We start from the raw sequence: 21,513 nt of genomic DNA, 5'->3' as shown, positions 1-21,513 counted from the left end.
TACATATTTATAGTTGAAGATTAAAAAATTAAACATATCAAAGTACTTATATAATATTAGTATGTTCTAAAATAACTTGTTTTCATTTCCATATAGATTGTTGATAGCTGTACGTATTTGTGGTAAATTTCAATAATATTTCATTCTATATTGTGGAAATAATATGAAGGTACAGTACGGTCAACAAGTAGTGGCCACCCTGAAGATAACTAGACGATTGTGCGGATGGGATTTTAGGATTTTTCTTATTTTCTATTGTTTTCTTCTGTGAACAATGCGCAAAAGCTGAGAAAACCTAACTTCAAAGCGGCCACGACATGTTGACCGTACTGTCTAGGTTCTATTTGAATACGTAAAAAATATTCAATATAATTTAAGTAGGCAATTCAATGGACTTACTCTACATGAGTTAACATAATTGCAAGAGTGCTATATTTAAATCAATTACCAACGCGGCGTTAGTCCTTACGACAACAAGATTAGACACGCTTGACGGATAGCCGATGATAATAATCTTTAGCCAAACTTACGTTTACTTAACTTCGAACCCCCCGGGTATCATTTGATAATTAACAAGTTAAAACGATCTCTCTGGTGATAAAGTAATTGTGTAAACGTTATAGCGACGTTTAATATTAATATTTTATTATGTAGTGTATTGTTTTATATATTTTAGTTACTTTCGTTCGTTTTGTGTAAAGAAGTTAGAATGCTTAATTTAATTATCAATCTTTATAGTTACACTATCTTTATAATTTATAGTTAACAGATTAATTACACTCGATGCGTTCCTCCAGAATAGTTAATTTAAGTTAAGATTGGCTTTATAATGCTGCAAACATTTATGTTAATTATTTAGGTAAAGTAATTTACATCAACAATTCATTAAGAAAAACACTGATCTAACTTACATACTTTTACGCGATGTAAAAAAGGGCAAAAAAATTATGTTTTAAACATAATACCATTTATTTTCAGATCAGGTACATCAAGTAACGCGTCAACACCTTCAGCAAAAAAGTTAGATGAGAAACCCAGCACGCCCATCTCCAAACCCGTGACACCAACATCTGGGGCCAGTGGTGTGGGCGCGTCGGGTGCACCTTTAAAAGCTGCGGTCAAACCTCCAGCGCTTCAATATCCTTATTTGGGAAATGGAGCTCATGACGCGTACGGTCTCGCTGGCTACTCCGCTAGGGCGGCGCTGGCGTATGAACCTCTACGTCCGCCTATCGGACCAGCTGCGTTAGCGCCTATACCTGGTGGAAAACCGTAAGTTACTTATGTATATCAAAAATTCTTTATTTAATAAGATCTTTGACATTCGGGATTTTTATAAATTTTAAGTTTAACACTTTAACTGGATTAATTGCATATAATATAGTACCTATACTTATAGATATATTTGAAACCAGACGTTTCCAACTTTCCAATTCTTATATTAATTATCAATTATATTGTTACATATTACGTATATTGCACAATTGAGTTGTTATTATTAGTATATTTGTTAACTTTTATAATTAAAAGTCCAAATATTCTAACGAAACATATTTATTACTTTCCAGAGCGTATTCCTTTCACGTATCAGCAGAGGGACAGATGCAGCCCGTGCCCTTTCCCCCGGACGCCCTCATGGGCCCCGGGATTCCCCGACACGCAAGACAGGTGTCAGCACTAGCACATGGTGAAGTGGTCTGCGCTGTCACAGTGTCCTCCCCCACTAAGTACGTGTACACTGGGGGCAAAGGTTGCGTCAAGGTGTGGGATATCAGCCAGCCCAGCAAGGCGCCAGTCAGCCAGCTGGATTGTTTGGTGAGTGGGTAACTGTCCGCGATTCATCTTCTATTTATGTGTAATGTGTTTTTTTATTTGTTATATGAATGTTAGTAATATGTTTTTTTACATTATGCATAATATCTACATCTTCATAGATCTTATAGTCTTTCTGCCTTTACGTCAATTCTGAAATTTTATTTATATAAATAGTAAAAAAAACAAAAAAAAATACTGCATAAAAAACTGAAAAGAAAAAGAAAACAAAATGGCTTACAATTTTTCAAAGTAGGTTATACTTAATAATTACATTATTGAATTAGTTTCATACATGATACAGCCGACTATTAAGCCTTTTATAAAATATACGTAGGTCCGTCGTGGCGCAGTGAAATTCCACTTGAGGAAATGTATGCTTTTCATTTTCTCGCTCACTTAAGAAGACGAAGCGCGGCGTTAAGTTCTGTCACTCCACTCTATTTTTTTTTAGAGAAAACAAATCTTTTTGACAGTATATAAAATATATATGGGTATATATATTTTTCCAGCAAAGGGACAATTACATAAGATCAGTGAAACTCCTCCCGGACGGGCGCACGCTGATCGTGGGTGGCGAGGCGTCCAACCTCTCTATCTGGGACCTGGCGTCACCGACGCCGCGCATCAAAGCTGAACTGACCTCGTCCGCACCCGCTTGTTACGCCTTAGCTATTAGTCCAGACTCAAAGGTATGACTAATTTTTTTTTAAATATTGTTAATGATAAACGTATAAAGCGAATACTTATAATATTCTTATAAACAATTGCTTTCACAACTTTTTTTGTCAAAACAAAAATTAAATTAGGTTCATGACATATGTATACAGCTGACAGAGAGAATCTAGAATTAAGACACTCCATTCCCCACAAATAAAATATATAAATCAATTAATTGAGCTATTATGTTGAAAGTATATTATTATAGCAATTGACACTGGGTACAAAACAATAACAAACTCCGTCATTAAAAACGATGAAGGAAAAAAGTTTAATTTTCTTTTAAAAATAGTTTATTAATTTAGGAAGTTTATCCATGACTTCCTACTCATAAAATTATAAAACTTAATATGTAATTAATTTTATCTTTCTTCACAGGTTTGCTTCAGTTGTTGTTCTGACGGCAACATAGCAGTATGGGACCTCCACAATCAGACCCTCGTACGACAGTTCCAGGGACACACAGACGGCGCCTCCTGCATCGATATATCTGCAGATGGCACTAAACTGTGGACTGGCGGTCTTGATAACACTGTCAGGTATGTATTGATTGTTGTTTATAAATTAAACTGGTCTACTCAACATGCAATACCTATAAAATCGGGTGGAAAGTACGGAACGGAATTTCCTTAATGGGAACGGAGTATCTTAACACTAAATTCCCAGGTTGCCCTTACCTGACCTTGTTATTTAATTTTAAAGTTATAATTTTAAAAAAATGTTTTTCTATAATCGCACGTGACAATGCCACGATAAAATTAAGCCAGTTAGTTTCGAGTATTATGACTGAACTAATAAATAAAAAAACCCAAATCGGTATATAAGTACTCCATATTTGTTTAAAGTTATACTAAAACAATAAAGGTTATTTATATTAAATGTTTCATTATTTTTATTTAGTTGATCATTTTTAGTTTTGCAAGCATTAGAGAATACCAATTATAATACATATAAATGTAGCTTACGAGGAATTCCTTCCAGTCTGTGAACTTAGTATAGTTATTAAAAAATGTCTTTTTAAAATTTTTTTTTTTTATTGCTTTCAGATCTTGGGACTTAAGAGAAGGAAGACAATTACAACAGCATGACTTCAGCTCACAAATATTCTCATTAGGATATTGTCCAACAGGTATTTAATCATTTTTTATATTACCTTATTAAAACCTAAAAAAATATTTAATTATCTCATTAAAAAAAATATATTTTTTATTATTATTATGAAACTAATAATTATCTATTTATTACTATTAATACACATTCATTTTTTGTATCTGTATTCTTAATTAAATTAGATCATTACAAATAATTTTGAATCAAGGTACATAAAAACGTCAGTCATACAGAAAAGTTTCCATAAAAAAATAACAATCATCCATTTAAAAATCAATTTACAGGCGAATGGCTCGCGGTGGGCATGGAGAACAGCAACGTGGAAGTTCTCCACGCGGTGAAGCCGGACAAATATCAGTTGCATCTACACGAGTCTTGTGTACTTTCGCTTCGCTTCGCCTCTTGCGGCAAGTGGTTTGTTTCTACGGGTAAAGATAATCTGCTCAACGCGTGGCGTACGCCGTATGGAGCTAGTATATTCCAAGTAAGTAGTATTAGTTATTTTTAACAATTTTAAGTTAGAACATATACCACACTGAGGAAAGAAAAATACTTTCAAGAAAATATAAATTTTCAAATGCCGCTACATTGAAATATTTACTTGAAAAGTAAACACAAATAAAGTAGTGTTAACACACTCCGATCCTCACTTTCCGCCGAATTCTGGAGGCATTGTGTGTCAAGTGGCGATACTCAACGCCGTGCTGTGAGTCGACACCAGAGCGAAGAAATGAAAATGTAAATTTAAATAAATAAATAAATTTGATCACAAACAAATTTGTTGTAACAAAAGTATAAGAATATCGATGTAACTTGATAAGAATGTACAGACGGACCGCGATGCTCTCCCTAATTATTATATTGTATTTCAATATTAATTTAAATATACGTTTTATTTACTTCCAGTCAAAGGAATCATCATCGGTGCTCAGTTGCGACATCTCCTCGGACGACAAGTACATAGTGACGGGCTCTGGAGACAAAAAGGCCACTGTGTACGAAGTGATCTACTAGATCTACGGACTCGAACAAAACGGATCAAAGTGACGTGCTAGTGGCGTGCTAGTGACGTGCTGGCGACGTGCTAGTGGTGACGTTATCGGTTGTAGCGTGGCAAGTGATATAGCTTTAGTGTATAGTATATTGGGAAGCCTGTATGTACTTATGCGACTTGTTTATATAGATTAGTGTGCGCGGTTTATGTTTATTTGTTGAGCGCCCGTAGTGTATGTTGGCAGCAGATCTCAAAATGATGATTTCGTTTCAATATTGTTGTAAAATGCTCATATTAAAGAAAAAATATGCGCAAATTATATTTTTTTGTAGTTTTATTTTGTATCCTTTTACTTTATTATATTGTTATGGTAAGTATATAGTTTATTTTTAAATTAATGGTTGTTAAAATGCAGTGATAATGCATCTGAAAGTTAATTAATAATAACAATTTTCATTTCCCTTAACGGCGTTGAGTTTCACCATTTAACACGGGTACAATTTATCTAATGATAATGAAACGCTAAGAAAAATAAAGTTAACTATTTGTGTAACTATTTGTGTTTAACTAAAGTTCTGTAGATATTCATGAAATTTATTTATAAATATTTGAATAAATTAACATGCTCATAATGGCTTGGCGAGTTTGACCAGCAGATCACATTGTTGAAAACCATACAATACTAGCTAATTTTTATGTAGGTACCTACTACCTACTCGTAAATTTAATCGTTTACGCAGCAGACGCAATGGTGCTCCCCCATTTCAAAATCTCCCATTTAAAATCTTTTTATCGATTTAAAATCTCCCATTTTTGCTATATTTTTCTTTGGGTTTCTATTATTATAGATGTTAGCGTGATGTCCTATATTATAATTAAATATATTATACTATATTAAAAAAGTCAAAACGTTTGTTTGTCTGATTTTAATTAAAAAAAATATTGTTGTATTGAATAGAGCCCAGTGCCAGCGAGTCCCATGATCATTTATGGGCTAATAACATAATAGATCATTTTAATCGTTTCGATGTAAGCGACACCAAAAGTCAACCGTCAAAGTAGCTCCGGGTACTTAAATTCTTATATATTTTTATTCGTTCCAGCGGGCGATGATGGATCATGGAGGTAAAAGCTAGTTAATGATATCAGTGAAGATATTTCTACTTGGGGAAAGCTACTTAGTTACTTTTAAGGCTTCATAGTCGATGCAAATAAATTATGAATGTCATCCATTTAGTGCTAATGGACATATGTATGGTCAGAGTTATACAGTCCACTGGAATTTAATATAAATAAATAAGATCTGGCACAAACTACAACATAATATATAATAAAAATATCTAAAGTCAATAATCTGTAGGTAATGGAAAATAGAGCCACGGTAGGTCAGTAGGTATTATTTGCCTACCCTGAAAAATGCTTATGACACGTCGAAATACAAAAAGAGGCCGTCGCGTCGTGGCGCAGGGACAAGAACCAACGCGAGAACAAGTTCGTAACTGTAACGATTGGGTTCAATCCCCATTTGAGGGAATTAATTAATATAGGTTTTGCACCAAAGCAAAAGCCCGGTGGTGAGTTCCGCGACTCAACACACAATGCCTCGAAAGAATCGGCAGAGAGTGGGAAACCAAGTAGCACTATGTTACCTCTGCCCACCCTGCTGCATGCGGGATACATCATGAAGCGTGAATCTGACATATAAAAACACGACGTAGTTAATGACGTACATAATAATTGATAGCGTCAATCATCTGGTTCCAAAATTCCAAAAGTTGTAATATGAACCTACGCTTATCAATATCGATGGATTTCGCCGTAAATCAGTCTCACAACAGCCATGTGGTCGCTTAACGAGGATTTTATCTCACCACGCAAAAACATTGGGTTGTTTTAAATTATGTTTAGTCATTCCCCAGAGCTTTATGTATTTATTGTTTTTTTTGTCTAAATTGTTTCTGGACTATGGATATCACGAAAATGTTTTAAAATTATAAATTAAATAATTAATTAAATCTCTTATTTTGAGAGATTTTTTTTAAGTTCACACTGTATCCCGCACATAGCAGGGTAAGCCGAGGGGACCTGGGCATCTAGTGTTAGGACACTTTGTAATAAAATACCCATAAACACCCATAAAGACACTTCCCTTTTACAATTTCCGCTAAACTCTGGAGACATTGTATGTTGAGTGGCGAAACTCAACACCGCATCTTGTCTCGCCACCAAAGCGAAGAAATTAAAATATTTAACATTTCATTTCCTTATGTGGAATCTCTGAAAGGTTCCCACTTTCAAGTTAGAGAGTATGCATACAGTCTTAACTACATATATAATATTAGACAATTAATCCTCAAAATTTCAGCTTTGCTAAAATGACGTAGGTCTGGGGGCTTTGGGATCTCAGTCTATAGTTAATGATGGGTTTTTTCAGACACTGATTATCAAATGCTAATGCTAAAAATGTATGTACATTAAATTAATTATCAATAATTGTGCATTATAATTTTATACATTATTGCGGAGGGGCACAAATTGACTGTACACACGACAGGTTGTGGCTTCGATTCCCACTCGAGGAAATGAAATATTTGCATTTTCTTCGCTCTGGTATCGAGGCAAAGGGCGGAGTTGAGATCTACCCCTTTCGGCGGAAAATAGAGAGCTAAATGGACAATATTTGTACAAAATTCAGATGAGAAAATAAATAATTTTGTAGTAATATAAGCGAACGAAGCCGCGAGCGGGTGGCTAGTATTTAACAAGTTGATATTCTAAAAAAAAATGTTAATTGTGTTTACATTACACTACTAAGAACACGATAAGTAGGTATATCGCTACTTATGTTATTATTTATTATTAAAATATTTTCCATTGTAGAAAATGTATTAGTATGAAACCGATACAGGCTGGCCGGAGCCTGACAGACGCTGGCACCGCCAGCCACCGGACGTTATCGCGCTCGTGTGGATTGTGAACACAGGTTTGCGATACTTACCTACATACAGTACGGTCAACGAGTTGTGGCCAACCAGAAGTTAGGTTTTATGTACTTTGACGCATTGTTTAGGTACTCAGTAAGAAAATAATCAAATGTAAGAAAAATTGTAAAATTAAGCCATTTACAGTTAACTTCAGGGTGACCACGACTTGTCGACCGTACTATACATGAGTTAAAACGTACACGTACGAGTACAACGTAGTTATTGCGGTCTTTTATGGAACCGCGCGTAATATCCGTCAATTATGCAACATCTGATTATTATGCCGTTAACATTGATTATTATTTACATGTGTACATCGTATATATGGGAATGTGTGACTGACACGTGTTTAAGAGCCGTAAATTAAGATTTAACTATAGGTAATAAAAACGCTGTATGTTGAGTGGCGGAACTTAACGCCGGACTTTTGCTTTGGTGCCAGAGCGAAGAAATGAAAATATTAAGAAATTATAATTTAATCACGTTACGGTCAAAACCTTGTTCCTTGCACCACGACGGTCTCTAGATATACCTATTATTTTCATGATATTTAACTTATTATAAAATTAAAATAAACGAAACTTACAAAAATGTAAGTTCTGTGCAAATGATCGTTGTAATTCGAGAAGTAACGTACACACACCAGATGCCGGCAGTGCCAGCCACTGATGGCGGTGCGCGATTGTCTCCCGCTCAGACTCGGGCTAGATTTACACGATAAACACTGCATAGGACCTATAAGACTAATTATATTAACATATCGAAGTAAAAATAATAATTCTTTTTGTAGGTACAATTCTAAATATCTATTCCAGATTATCCTAAAATAGAAATAATTATTTAAATATAAGTATGTATTATAATTCAACACTATTCGAAATTTTTATACAGCTGTTTATATAATGTTATAATATTATGTATGTATATTTGAGGCACTCGTGGCATAGTCGAACAAGCGTGTTACTGTAAACAACGGTTGTGGGATCGATTTCCATTCAGGGGAATGAATTTATATTTAATAATATTTGAATATCGTCGCTCTGGTACCAAGGCAAAACGCAGTGTTGTGTTCCGTCACTTAATACGCAATGCCTCGTAACATTGGCAGAAAAAGGGGTAATTAGTAGCACTAGGTTTCCTCTGCCTTCCCTGCTATGGGCAGAATACAGTGTAAAGCCAAAAAAAAAATATAGCATTGACATTGAAATCATATGGTTAGGCCGACAATTATAACGCATCCGTACGTTTGTTGTTGTCCAACATCCACCAATACTTCCGAAGAATTTTATCATCTTCTTATCAAGGGATGTAAGCGTTGCAAAAATAATATCAATTCCGCTACAAACGGAATTTCCGCCACGTCATGTGCATGTCATGTGATTTCACCCTTTCAGACTTTTTGTACCTAAATTTTAGTTTAGCTTTAGTAGTACTTTAATAATTGTGAAAACTGAAGAAGGCAAAAAAGTCTATTGCTAAGAAAAAGTATATATAATAATAATAATATTACACTATTTAAAAATCACGTAAAAAGCATGAGGATCCCCCGGAGGGCATGTATGAAGAGGTTGATGGCATTGGACGAGGCGAAAGAGGTATGTAGAGACCGTAGCGTTTGGCTCTCCGTTCTCTCTGACTAACCCGCTAGGGATAAAGCGTGAAGCTATATATGTATGTATGTATGTACTATTTAAAAATTCTTGATTTTCTTGCAATTTATTTAAGAGAAAGTAAATTGAGTATAATCTATAGGTAAAAAAAAACAGTGGGTAGGTCGGACGAATAAGCGATAACAGTGAAAGAGTGAATGATCCCTAAACCGTATATTATCTCGTTCAATAAATAACTTTTTTATTGATATATACATATTAAATAGATATAAACGCGCTTATCGTTATTATTTGCGAGTGACCGTTTGCATAAATTGAAAAATAATAATATTTATAACATTGTTTCGTCTCGTTACACTGTTGTCGTCGGTAGATGATAGTGATGTAGGATCAGTGGTTATTTAGAACATGCCGTTGATCTCAAGCGGGCGCTGGTTAGTGGTCGGTGGTGGGTATTGGGTGGTCGGTGGTCGGTGGTCATACCGCGCGGCGCAGGCGCAGGCGCGGCGCCCGATTATCGTCGATCGCTGTTATCGCGCGTCCGTTGCGCTGTCCGGACCCGGCCGCGACCGCTCACTCGGTCCGCACCGCGCGTTCGACGTGCCGGTCTAGCCTAATATCTGTTTTTAATTTTATTTTCTTTCCAATATATTAAAATTTATAATCTGGTTAAACTTATATTGTAAGTGTTAAAACGTGATAAGTTATAACAAGTTGTATTTATTTGTTTTTAAACTGATATTTTAATAGTAACATTTTCATATTTCAGGTTCAAAATGTACCGGGAGGCTGGCGGTTTGCTTATGGAGGACGCGCTCCTCAACGATCAACTTATGTTCGAGTATTCACCTGCCGAAAGCTTGATAAACTTCGAGTTACCACCGTCTGTGAACACCCAGTGTGATTATGTGGACTGGCAACTTAGTGATTTGGACTTTAATTGTGATGCTTTTATTCACGGATTGGATAGCTCGAGCAGGGATCCCACTTTCGACGATAGTTCACCGATACTTTTCGACTTCGATGATTTTGACAAAAACATTGACTTGGACGATTATCTGCTAGAAGCCTTAAATAGTGATAAATCTCAAGACGTACCACAACAAAGCACAAGTCCTTTACACAGTGGCGACGACAACTCTCTCGGAAGGCTTTCAGTGCTGGGAATAGATCTAGAAACAACGTCAGTACATAATATTCAACGCACTCACAGACAGACCACCACAAATAAAAGTAATCAAAAAGTGCAATGTGCAATACAAGAAACGAAAATTAGAACATGGGGTGAGCCTACGTTTTGTCCGGAACTAGGAGCTTTCCGGTGTCCTGTAGAGGAGTGCGGCAAGCTTTACGCGAAAGCGTCACACGTCCGCGCGCACCTGCGGCGTCACAGCGGGGAGAAGCCCTACCCGTGCACGTGGGGGGGCTGCAGCTGGCGGTTTGCGAGGTCCGACGAGTTGGCGCGACATCGCCGGAGCCACTCGGGGGACAAGCCCTACCGCTGCTCCGAGTGCGGCAAGAGGTTCGCGCGCTCCGACCACCTCGCCAAGCACGGCCGCGTGCACGCGCGCCGCGCCGCCGCTGCCGCCGCCGCTGCTAAGAGAGCTACACATTCTTATAGAACAAGAAGACTGTTTTAAATTTGTGATATCTACTTTAAAATCGTATAATATTTCGCTAATACAACCAAAGATCGCGCTGGCGCGTAGTTAATTTTAATTTTACCGTTAAGTTTCAAGTTATAAAACGCATATTAAATACTTGTGATTTATTGTGTGGTTTCCTCAGAATTTTATATTATAGTTAATATAAAATAATATTAAAGTGCTCATAAAACTTAACTAGGTGCTTAGGCATATCATAGGCGTTTAGTGTTAAATGTACCATTGAAAATTGTATGTAAACTGAAATTAAGTATAATATAAATATTTTTTATGTGCCAAACTGTTATTTAGTATATAGATAAATTAAATAAAAATATTGTACCTAAGTCAATGAACATATTGACCTTAGGAATCTCGATGTGAGCAATATGTTATTACTTAAAAGTCATTACACCTACGACTAGTAACGTACTTACGTACCAGTGTTGCCAGGTTTTATCTATCTATTTAAGTGAAAAACTTGAAGTAATAGAAAACATTTCTCACCGTCAAATAATCCGTGAAAAGCGGGCATAGTCCCGCTGTCCCGATCGAGACTTTCAATCTTTTTTCAACTTTACTTTATCCCGCATATATCAGGGTAGGTAGAATGTGAAGACTCCCTTATATTATTAAATATAAAAAAAAAAAAATTAGGACCAAAATCAGAAAATCTGGCAACGCTAATACGAACCCTTATTTACCTAATGTTTGAATATTTTTGCTTACATTTGTAATGTGCAACAGGTATCTGTTATAAGCACTTTGTAAGAAGAATAGCAAAAAAACATGAATGTACTGTTTATATTAATGTCTTTTTAGATAAGTAGCAATAACAAAAGTATGCTGGACTTTACTTTGTAGAATACCTACTTACTTTAGTACGTCAAAAATATTTTATTGCAAATAAATATCATGTATGTAAATTAAACGAATTTGACTAAAATAAAAAAAAACCAAATCAAAAATCAGCTCCACGCTGTATCCCGCACACAGCAGGGTAGGCAGAAGGAACCCAGTTTAAGACACTAGGTTCCCCATTTTCTGCCGAATTCTGGAGACATTACGTGTTGAGTGGCAGAACTCAACGCCGCGCTTTGCCTCGACACCAGAGCGAATAAATGGAAATATAAACGTAAATAAATATTTCACTTCCTCGAGTGGGGATCGAACCCACAACCGTCGCGTTACAGTCACATCCATGTGCCGCTGCGCCACTACGGCCTCGTGCATATTAAAATGTGTAAACGACATGGATGATTAAAGATATGAATAAGTACACTACGAACAATGTAAAATCGAACGATTACAAGAGATAGTAAAGTAGTGAATCAGACAGGCCGAAGTGATACATTTATATTTATTAGTGTATCCGGTCGAGAGCCACTCATAGTACTCGTAATATTATTATCCCTTTGTAGCATTTTTTAAAGATTGAATTATAGAAAAGAGAATTGAATATCTTATATCACCTCCTGAATTTAATAACTTACCTAACTTAAAAATTTACAATTTGGGATATGAGTATGACCACAGATTATTTGTTTTTTTAAAGTAATCGTACATTACAGAAATTTTAAATTCAAACTGATGTCTTTCATTAAATATAAGGAATACTAAGCATTTGCTGAGAAAACAAATATTTAATACACTCTATATTACTGGTTATTTACACACATATTATTTACCCGTTGCTGCTTTTTGAGAAGTGAAAATTATCAAATCGAACCTATAATCATCGCGTAGCTAGACCGCCCTACTGAGCTAATATCTACATAGTTATTTTAGGGGAGTTGTGCTTACGGAACCTTATATTATGATATCCATTAAATATACCTCCCCAAAATAAACAATTTTTTATGCAGAAATAGGTACAATTAGATCTGCTTTCTTTATCATATTTTCAATGTTTAATATCATCACTATTATTTAAATAATGAAAAATATTCGTAGATACAAATATATCACACAAAATGTGAGTTGACAGAGTAGGTAGGTACCTCGGTAGCCGAAACATTAAGGGAACAGTAATTCTAATGGTGTGACTAGGCAAATTCCCTCGATTGACGTCTATTCTTATCTACTACATCTTCATGCTGTATGGTTTATTTAGCAGAGAGAACCTAGTGGTATGGTATGGTTCTTTAAATCTGGCGTTCCGAGCGTGCCAGTTGGGCACATATCACTTCGCCAATGTCACGTTGTATGGAAAAGACACGAAGGAAGTTGTACGGTAAAAAATAGACAATGTTACCCTATAGAAAAATGCATGTAAAAAAAAAAGATCCAGTTAAAAAGAGTTCAGAAAGTAAAGAGTCCAGTTACCTAGTGTCAAAACATTCTGTTCCGATGACAGTAGATATAAATGACGGGCATAGTGACTTAATATATGATGGAGACAACGACCGTGCTTCTATTTCCCACAAATCGCGGATAACATTGATTAAATATTATATTGAAGTAACAATCAATGGTTGTCATTATTTATGAAAGCTCTTAACTTGTCCTATATGAAGAACATTACATATTTGAAAAAAATAACAAGTTAACTATAAATAAGTATACAATAATAAATATATTTAATACGTTCCTTTTTCTCTTCAAAGAATATTTGCTCTACATAAGCGCCTGCTAATCATTAAGATTTTAATTGGTTTTCAATATTTATATAAGTATTTCTAGAGTTGTTATTGTTTTAATTGTGGCTTCAAATCGAGCTCGGGAAATGAATTATTTTCATTTCCTCGGTCTGGTAAGAAGCTAAGTTTCGCCCCAAAAATAATTCTCAGTGTAAATGAAAAAAAAGCATAGGTAAGTAATTAGTGAATGGACTAAGTATTTCCTATACATTGACTGAGTAATGCCTATATAAGTAGATATGTTCAATAAAAATTTTAATTAAAGATATGACATGCACGTAGAAAACGTTAAATATTGTTGTCGTTCAAATTATTTACGGGGAAAACGAGTAGTTACGATGAAAGCATTGTACATATGGTAGTACACAAAGGAGTGGCGTGGTGGTATCAACTTTGTAAAAACTAATAGGGCTGATGACATTAACTTCACGTTTCAACAAAAAATAGCGCTATTAGAAATCCAACATTGTTAAGTACGGCCGACTCGAGATAGCCGCTAGCCGATAAAGTTATGCTTTCTAAACTTTTGCGAATTGTCCACTTGGGAAGAAAAAAAAATAACAGTAAGAACATCTACAGGACGGCCACGACTCTTCGACCGTACTGTAGATGACATTAACTGTCACTTGCAGTGACAATGTTTCGATGTCGACTGTGTGGATTTCAAAAACTAGACTCTTACTAATGTACGTAATGTGTAAGTTACATTAGGCTATGGTAATAAAATAAAAATAATGTAAAGATGTAAATGCTCGCAATACGTACGGACCGTTTGTTCACTATGAGTAAATAAAAAATATGAATGTTATCAGAATTGGACTTTATATAATTATTTCATTTTTACAAGCAATTATAATTATATATTCTGGTACTAGATAATGAAATTCTATAGTATACATTATTTTTTAATTTTTTGATATAGATTTCAATTTTTTAAAGATTAATTTGAATATATGACTTTTAAACTAAAATAAAATTGAAATATTTTGTCATGAAGAGTTATTATAGAAAACAATTCAAAAGAAAAAAATATTAAAAAATATTAATAATTTTAATAATAAATTATAAAATATAAATTGAATGACAAAAAGTAGGAACTTATTTTATGATAGTAAAAACTTATAATGTCTACGGTGAAGTAAAAATATGACTCTATGGTCGCTTATAATACGGCAAAATTACAATGGTACCTCTTTCGTTATACTTGATATGAAGACTTCATATTTTTGTAGTGATCGCCTTATGAATAGATACACGATTCAATTCAACTCTACATACAAATAAAAATGGTGGTTCAATTTCTATAAAACATTAAGTAAATTGAATTATGTTATAAAAGCAACATAAGTGTATTAAATGTTATTTTTATTATTTAATAGTATCACATTGTAATTGTGCATCTGGTGCGATTACGTGGTGCGTAAGCGAGAGTTGTGTTTGACAAATAACAGGTTGTTGAATATACCGACTTGGTTGAGATTTTATACAATTACTACAGTGTTGTTTTCGATAAATGGTGAAAGCATTTTAACTAGTGAATAACAATATACTATCAGTGCTTTATCAAATTATATTTGAAACGAAGTTATTTTAAATGCATCAAGCTGGAGCAACTTCATTTACAATCAGCATGTGACCCACATCTGAGATTTCTCTTCCTCTTAGATTGTTATTAAAGTAAACTTTACATTCACAAACACCAAATACGCACCGGCTTAGGTTTTCAATTTAATGTAATTGTGTTTGTGTTCACCTTTATGGACATGACATTTAGCAAAGTTGTCACGGTTGACTACAAACTGTGCAGCTCTTGGGGGGTCAGATACATAATGCAGGGATTTTGCAAATATCGCATACACTGAAAACTTTTTAATTCTAAAATATTTTAAAATCCGTAACCAGTGCTTAACCAACGATACAACATTTCGGAAAATGTTTTTGATTGTTATCTTAAAAGACATTAATGTGATGTGATGTGGTGAATCAAAATGAGATTAAGAAATCTTAATTAATGTTTCAAGAAAGTGTACAATGAAGCAGGATGGCTCATGCTGAAAGTCATAGATATATTGTGCAGGTTTGTTCTATCCTACTTTTGTTGATACAAATATGGCCTTATATTCATATATTATCATATAAAAATTTATATTTTTTAATTGGACAGGTAATAACAATGTCTATTAAAATGTATCTGGTTGTATATGTTAAGTAAATAATAATATACAATATAAATTACTGTTATATTTGAATGAACTATAAGTAGATAATATAATTTTAATGTGACCTTTGTTCCTCTTTTTATCATAGCTTTGAATTACTGTTGTAACAACGCTTTATGTTCTAATTATAGTCAAATCACGCTTAAATCTAAATAAATAAAAATGTTATAATTGAAATATTAGTAAATTTTGCTTACAGTATAACAGAAACTTATTTTGTTTTTGTTTGTCCATAACAATTTTATAAGAAGTGAAGAACAAGGGCTATTTATATAAAACATTATCTATGAATATGCATTTACTGGATCTTATTTCTATTATTGATATACATCATTGCCAGTTCATATTACAATTTTCTAAAATAGATTTAAATGTAATTATAAAGTAGTTTATCAACATTTAGATTTTTTTAATAAATTGACTGCTTTTAATGTGATAATAATGATTTTTATCACTTTTTATCATTCAGACAATAATCAATATTTATGCTCAGGTTGTAGACATTACTTGCCCCCAGTAAGCTTAAATATTTTTATTTTATTTGAATTTTTACACATTTTCCAACATTGCTGGGTAAGCGGAGGGAACTTAGTGTTAAGACACTCTATTCCCCACTTTCTGCCCAAATTTCTTCATGGCCATTGCATTTTGACATTGAATTGTGAACGGTAACGGTAACATTATGTCAAAGTAGTATTTATAATTAAATTACAATATTAATCTTGAGACTATTTGTGATGGTTAAGGGTTTGATACCCACTTGGAGGATGGTGTTATTTTCATTTCCTCATTCAGGTAATAAGAGAAAGTGTTACATTAAACTTTACCACTCAACATGCAATTGCAGATGTGAAAATTGGGCAGTCTATGGGGAATTAGTGTCTTAACACTATGCTTCCTCTGCATACTCTGCTATACACATTTAAAAAAAATTGCATTCTTTCAATTATTGTATTTGCATCATAGTCACTTGTTTCATTAGAACATTGTATTTATAGGTTTTTGTGGGAGCACTTTCTGCACAATATGAAGCCTTGTCAGTGGAAGCCTCAAAGCAGACTAGCTCAGAGGAAATAGTGTGCTGTATAGCTGACAAACTCAACTTAAATGATGGTTCAGGAGGCCCATATGAATTGGCAGAGGTATGTTTTATTTAATATTTTACATTAATTTATTTTGAAAAACTAATCTATATTATAATATATTTTTTGTAATTATTTTCTTACAAAATTATTTTGTGTACTTTTTCATACAGACTATTATAAAAACTATACTAGAAATATTAATAATTAAAACTACTGTACTGTGTATTTTTTATAAACATATCATAAGTCTACCATACATGAATACATAAAAAAAATTGATAACACAATATTAACTATACTAAATTGCTTGGCCATTTTTTATAAATTCTTTAGAGAAAAGATCTAAAATTTTTGGGACCTTGACTATGCAAGGAGACATTACAAGGCTTTTCCTCTGATAATATTTTTTAATTACAATAAAAAACTGTTTGTAAAAAACATGTTTTGTTAGAAACAATAGTAATACAACCTTAGTATAAGACAAGATTAGTCACTCATGATAAATATCATCAATTAATTTTTTGCTGCCTTACTAGCAACCAGCAGCTACTTGTGTGAATTCCACACAATCATTACTTCTATATACTATAAAAAAAGAGTTTCTATTTAAATGTTTTAATAACTTATATGAAGTGGTTTTATTATAATTGTATCGGAAAATAGGGAACGGAGATTCTTTACACTAGGTTCCCTCTGACTACCCTGCTTTAAGCGGGATAGAGCGTGCAGCTGATAAAAAAACTATGTTTGTAAACTTATAACATATGTGTAGGTTGTGGGAGATATGGTCAGCGGGGAATGTAAAGAAAGGCGACTTGGTCCAAACGAGTCGCCGGTCGCCGTCATGATGCTGTGGCCGAATAACAACTCTGGTCAATACTACAGGTTTGTGAGATTTTTTTGTATAATATCTCTTATGGGGAAATTAAAATAACTATGCTAAAAATAAAGAATAAAGAAAATTATATCACAATTCCTCACAATTAAATAAAATACATATTTAATTTTCGAGGAAATTTCTAAATTCATAGATCTTTCATTATTCTTATTTATAGTATAAACTATTATGGTATTAAAATATTCCACAATTCGCAACGAGAGCAGCCGGCGCGTTGGCATTTATTTCCCGTCATACTTTGAAAACAAACATTGCTTTAGCAGCGACGACGGACAGCGCCGCACATATCTACTACTGACTCAGTATTTTTTAACTATAAATACAGATAGAATAAGATTATTCACGTACAATATTTTCAATATATTTGGAATTTACATGACGTATTTTACTAGACTGCTCGTCCCCATCTTATCAGATCTACTTTCAAACTTCCTTTTGTACAAAAAATTGACTCATTTCTTTGTACTTAACTAGGTTTCGATAATCATTTATTAGAAAAATCATCACGAAATAATTAAAAATTAAACTAAAATATATAAAAATATATGATGTAATAATTTTGTAATTAATAATTTACGTTTAAAATTATCAAAAGGTAAATAATATGAAATGAGTTCGCAAATATTTTTCCTCTACGACTTAATTAACAACAATGCAGTATCCAGTCCGCTGTATAATTATCGAAGTACAACAGCGGGTTTAACCTTGCCGACATATTTATTTACATTCAATGCGTTTACGATATCTTATTATATGCATATACGGTAACGATCACGCTACCGTCGCTTTGAGAGAGATCCTGAACTATTATTACATTAGTGAATGTTAAATATGCAGGCGAAGGCATTTGAAATCGTTGAATTATCTATAAATACTTGCTTTTTTTATAATATATAATGACAATTGAATTAAAAATATATAATAATTATATGAGAAAATATTGTAATTATCTATAAATTTATGCCGCTTTATGTATATTTAATTATAATAATATTTATTATAAGAATGACTCGTGATATCTTTTGGTCCATTAAATTATCCTGTCAGTCGACAAGTATTTGTAGACGACAATAGTCTTTATAATATAACTATACAGTGATTCATACATAATTATTTACGTGTAAAATAACAGTTGTGGCATTTTTGCTCTCGTATCCTTTACACTGTCAATACGTATATTTTTGCATAAATAATTGTAGCCATACATAATAATTATTGTTAATTAAATAAGTTAAAATAGTTATAGAACATTTAAAATGATTTTGATTTAATGAAGGGCAGTATTACCACTGGCCAAAGTATATTGTTGATGCAAGTGAGTCACTCTTCCTGCCATGGTCGTGTGATAACAACCATCCTGCCAATCAAATTCAAACTAAAAGTCTACCGCTCAGAGCACAGATGAATTCTCAAAGCTTCTTTTGGTAAATTTCCAAAAATAAAACATTTAAAGATACTTACTACATATTTATAATTTGGAAAATAATATAATTTATTTTTATTCACAGGTTTTATCTCCGCGAGAAAATCCCCGACGACCCGTGGATGGAGAACTTTTCAGTTGACCCGCAACTTATTAAGGATTATTTTCAAAGGTTCCTCTACCAACCGAAAGACCGGGAGTATCCAGACCTCTGCCAGCTACCAGAGTTAAACGAACAAACGTTACTAGACAATTTGAGAGCCAGATTTGCCGCTGGATACATATACACATATGTGGGTTCTATATTAATAGCCCTCAATCCTTTCAAGTTTTATCCAATTTACAATCCAAAATACGTAAAATTGTACCAAAACAAACGTATTGGGTCGAGCCTACCCCCTCATATATTCGCGGTGGCAGACGCGGCGTACCATTGTATGCTGCGAGAGAGGACAAACCAATGCATCGTGATAAGTGGTGAAAGTGGTTCAGGAAAGACGGAAAGTACAAATTTTCTTCTACATCACCTTACAGCGCTTAGTCAAAAAGGATCTCATGGTAGCGGCGTGGAGCAAACGATATTGAGTGCAGGGCCCGTGCTGGAAGCATTTGGAAACGCAAAGACAGCTCACAACAACAATTCCAGTCGTTTCGGCAAATTTATCCAAGTTAATTATAAGGAAAATGGAATGGTCCACGGTGCAGTTGTACAGAAATATTTGTTGGAAAAATCTAGAATATGTAGTCAAGGCCGTAACGAGAGGAACTACCATGTGTTTTACTATCTACTGGCCGGTGCCTCCGAACAAGAGAAGGAACAGTTACATTTGTTAAGTGTTGATAAATATAATTATTTGTCTAAAACTGGTTGTAGTGTAGTGCCTGGTGTTGATGAACAATATGAGTTTTCTCGTTTAAAACAGTCTATGGACATGGTTGGTTTTACATTAGACAAGCAGCGGAGGTTGTTTGCCGTTCTATCGGCAGTTCTCCTTTTGGGTGAGTCTTGACAATTGTGTAAGAAATAAAAATGGACAAAAAGTTTTGTTGTGGCTGTCGTCAGTGACGTAGAGAGCTTGACTTGCGCCCAGGGCAAAATACTTTGACAGCGCCCCCCAGGCGAACGTAATATAATTTAATATGTATGTTTAAATAGTTTTGCGGACTATTTACCTTTATGAGCGGCGCCCGGGGCATGATGCCCCCCTCACTACGCCACTGGCTGTCGTGGCGCAGCATCACTGCCTCTGACTGTAGCTATAGTTTTGGGTTTCATTTCCACATGAGGGAATGAAATATTTTAATTTGTACATTTTGATAACAAGTTCTAAATAAAAAGTAAGTTTACGCACACAATCATCACACATTGCTTGGAAAATTGGGCGTAGATTGCTTTGTGCAGAATACAGCAGCTTCTGGGTTAGTTCAAATACCTGGTATGCCAGATAGTTCGTTTCACCATACAAGTCTGGGGAAAGAGTTGTGTATGGACATATTCTCACAAATTTGTGATACTTTTTAAAGGGCAGATCAACAAATTTCTTAAATGCCAGTAATGTTTTGATAGTTCCTCTGATGCTACCAATGTTACTTCAGGTGACGTGACGACTTTTCTGAAAAAAGTTTCATAATAAATATTGTATGAGATACCAATTTTGCTTATGCAAAAAAACATATTTTATAATCAATGTTATCAAAAAGTGAAAATAATAATCATCAAAATTAATACATTATTGTTACTTTTATATAATTTATCTACATTATCTGATTACACACAGTATGTTGTGACAAGAAACAGTACAATACTGGCAAAGTTAAATGACCCTAAAAAATCTTTAATAAATAAATTTCAATAAAAAATAAATAAATTATAATTTACAATATAGCTACTATGAATACTAACACTTGTTTCAAGATTTGTATTTATAGTTTGAACAACATACAGGCAAATAATTATTTATCCTGTTTATTTTTATATTAAGTATTTTGAATGTATTCCAAGTTAATTATAATGATGATGAGATGATGTAGTGAGACAAAATTCATCATACACTCCTATTTTCTATTAATTTTTTTATTTAATATTGACCATTATGAAAAAGTAATACACAATTACGATAATATCTTGTTATTGTTGCTCAACTAAAGTTATAGTAGAGTTCTCGACTAGAGTTAGTATATTTAAAAAGAATAGATTTTTTTTGCCTCTTCCTTAGTTTACCTTAAGTTCTTGAGAATGATTATTTTTTATGACAGAAATATCTCAATACTAACAACAATTAAAGTTAAGATCTATGTCAAACTGGCTACATTGTTGATCTTGTTACATTGTTGTTGATGTTTAAACCTCATTCAAAGAAATATTCTTATTTATAA

The 21,513-nt window shown here is 33.7% G+C and overlaps 3 protein-coding genes across 6 annotated transcripts in view; all 3 read left to right on the top strand.

Annotated features, from left to right (window-relative positions):
• LOC146539568 (protein groucho-like) overlaps positions 1-4,957 on the top strand; it is a 51,063-nt gene extending 46,106 nt beyond the window's left edge. The window contains exons 10-16 of the mRNA XM_085208076.1: positions 979-1,272; positions 1,569-1,815; positions 2,325-2,504; positions 2,911-3,071; positions 3,579-3,661; positions 3,927-4,126; positions 4,549-4,957. Of these exons, the coding sequence (XP_085064202.1) occupies positions 979-1,272; positions 1,569-1,815; positions 2,325-2,504; positions 2,911-3,071; positions 3,579-3,661; positions 3,927-4,126; positions 4,549-4,656 (1,273 nt within the window). The 3' untranslated portion in view covers positions 4,657-4,957. The remainder of the gene's footprint in view (positions 1-978; positions 1,273-1,568; positions 1,816-2,324; positions 2,505-2,910; positions 3,072-3,578; positions 3,662-3,926; positions 4,127-4,548) is intronic.
• Positions 4,958-9,722: 4,765 nt separating this feature from the next.
• Positions 9,723-11,790, top strand: LOC146539567 (uncharacterized). Its single transcript, XM_085208266.1, has 2 exons — positions 9,723-9,912; positions 10,000-11,790. The coding sequence occupies exon 2, from the start codon at positions 10,007-10,009 to the stop codon at positions 10,868-10,870; it is 864 nt and encodes a 287-aa protein (XP_085064392.1). The 5' UTR covers positions 9,723-9,912; positions 10,000-10,006; the 3' UTR covers positions 10,871-11,790.
• Positions 11,791-14,753: 2,963 nt separating this feature from the next.
• LOC146539566 (unconventional myosin-IXb-like) overlaps positions 14,754-21,513 on the top strand; it is a 27,748-nt gene continuing 20,988 nt past the window's right edge. For 3 of the 4 annotated variants that reach the window (XM_085185091.1, XM_085185089.1, XM_085185090.1), the window contains exons 1-4: positions 14,755-15,589; positions 16,730-16,873; positions 17,589-17,701; positions 19,223-20,136. In XM_085185091.1, the coding sequence (XP_085041217.1) occupies positions 15,554-15,589; positions 16,730-16,873; positions 17,589-17,701; positions 19,223-20,136 (1,207 nt within the window). In that variant the 5' untranslated portion in view covers positions 14,755-15,553. Of the gene's footprint in view, positions 15,590-16,729; positions 16,874-17,588; positions 17,702-19,222; positions 20,137-21,513 lie in introns of all 4 variants that reach the window. The other variant, XM_085185088.1, reaches the window with a different exon arrangement.

The sequence above is a fragment of the Heliconius melpomene genome, chromosome 4 (genome assembly GCF_056956725.1).
Source record: "Heliconius melpomene rosina isolate 202511_hmr_F chromosome 4, ASM5695672v1, whole genome shotgun sequence".
Taxonomy (NCBI): Eukaryota; Metazoa; Arthropoda; class Insecta; order Lepidoptera; family Nymphalidae; genus Heliconius; species Heliconius melpomene.
The sequence above is the reverse complement of the archived record's forward strand: the minus strand, read 5'-3'. Positions and strand labels throughout refer to the sequence as shown.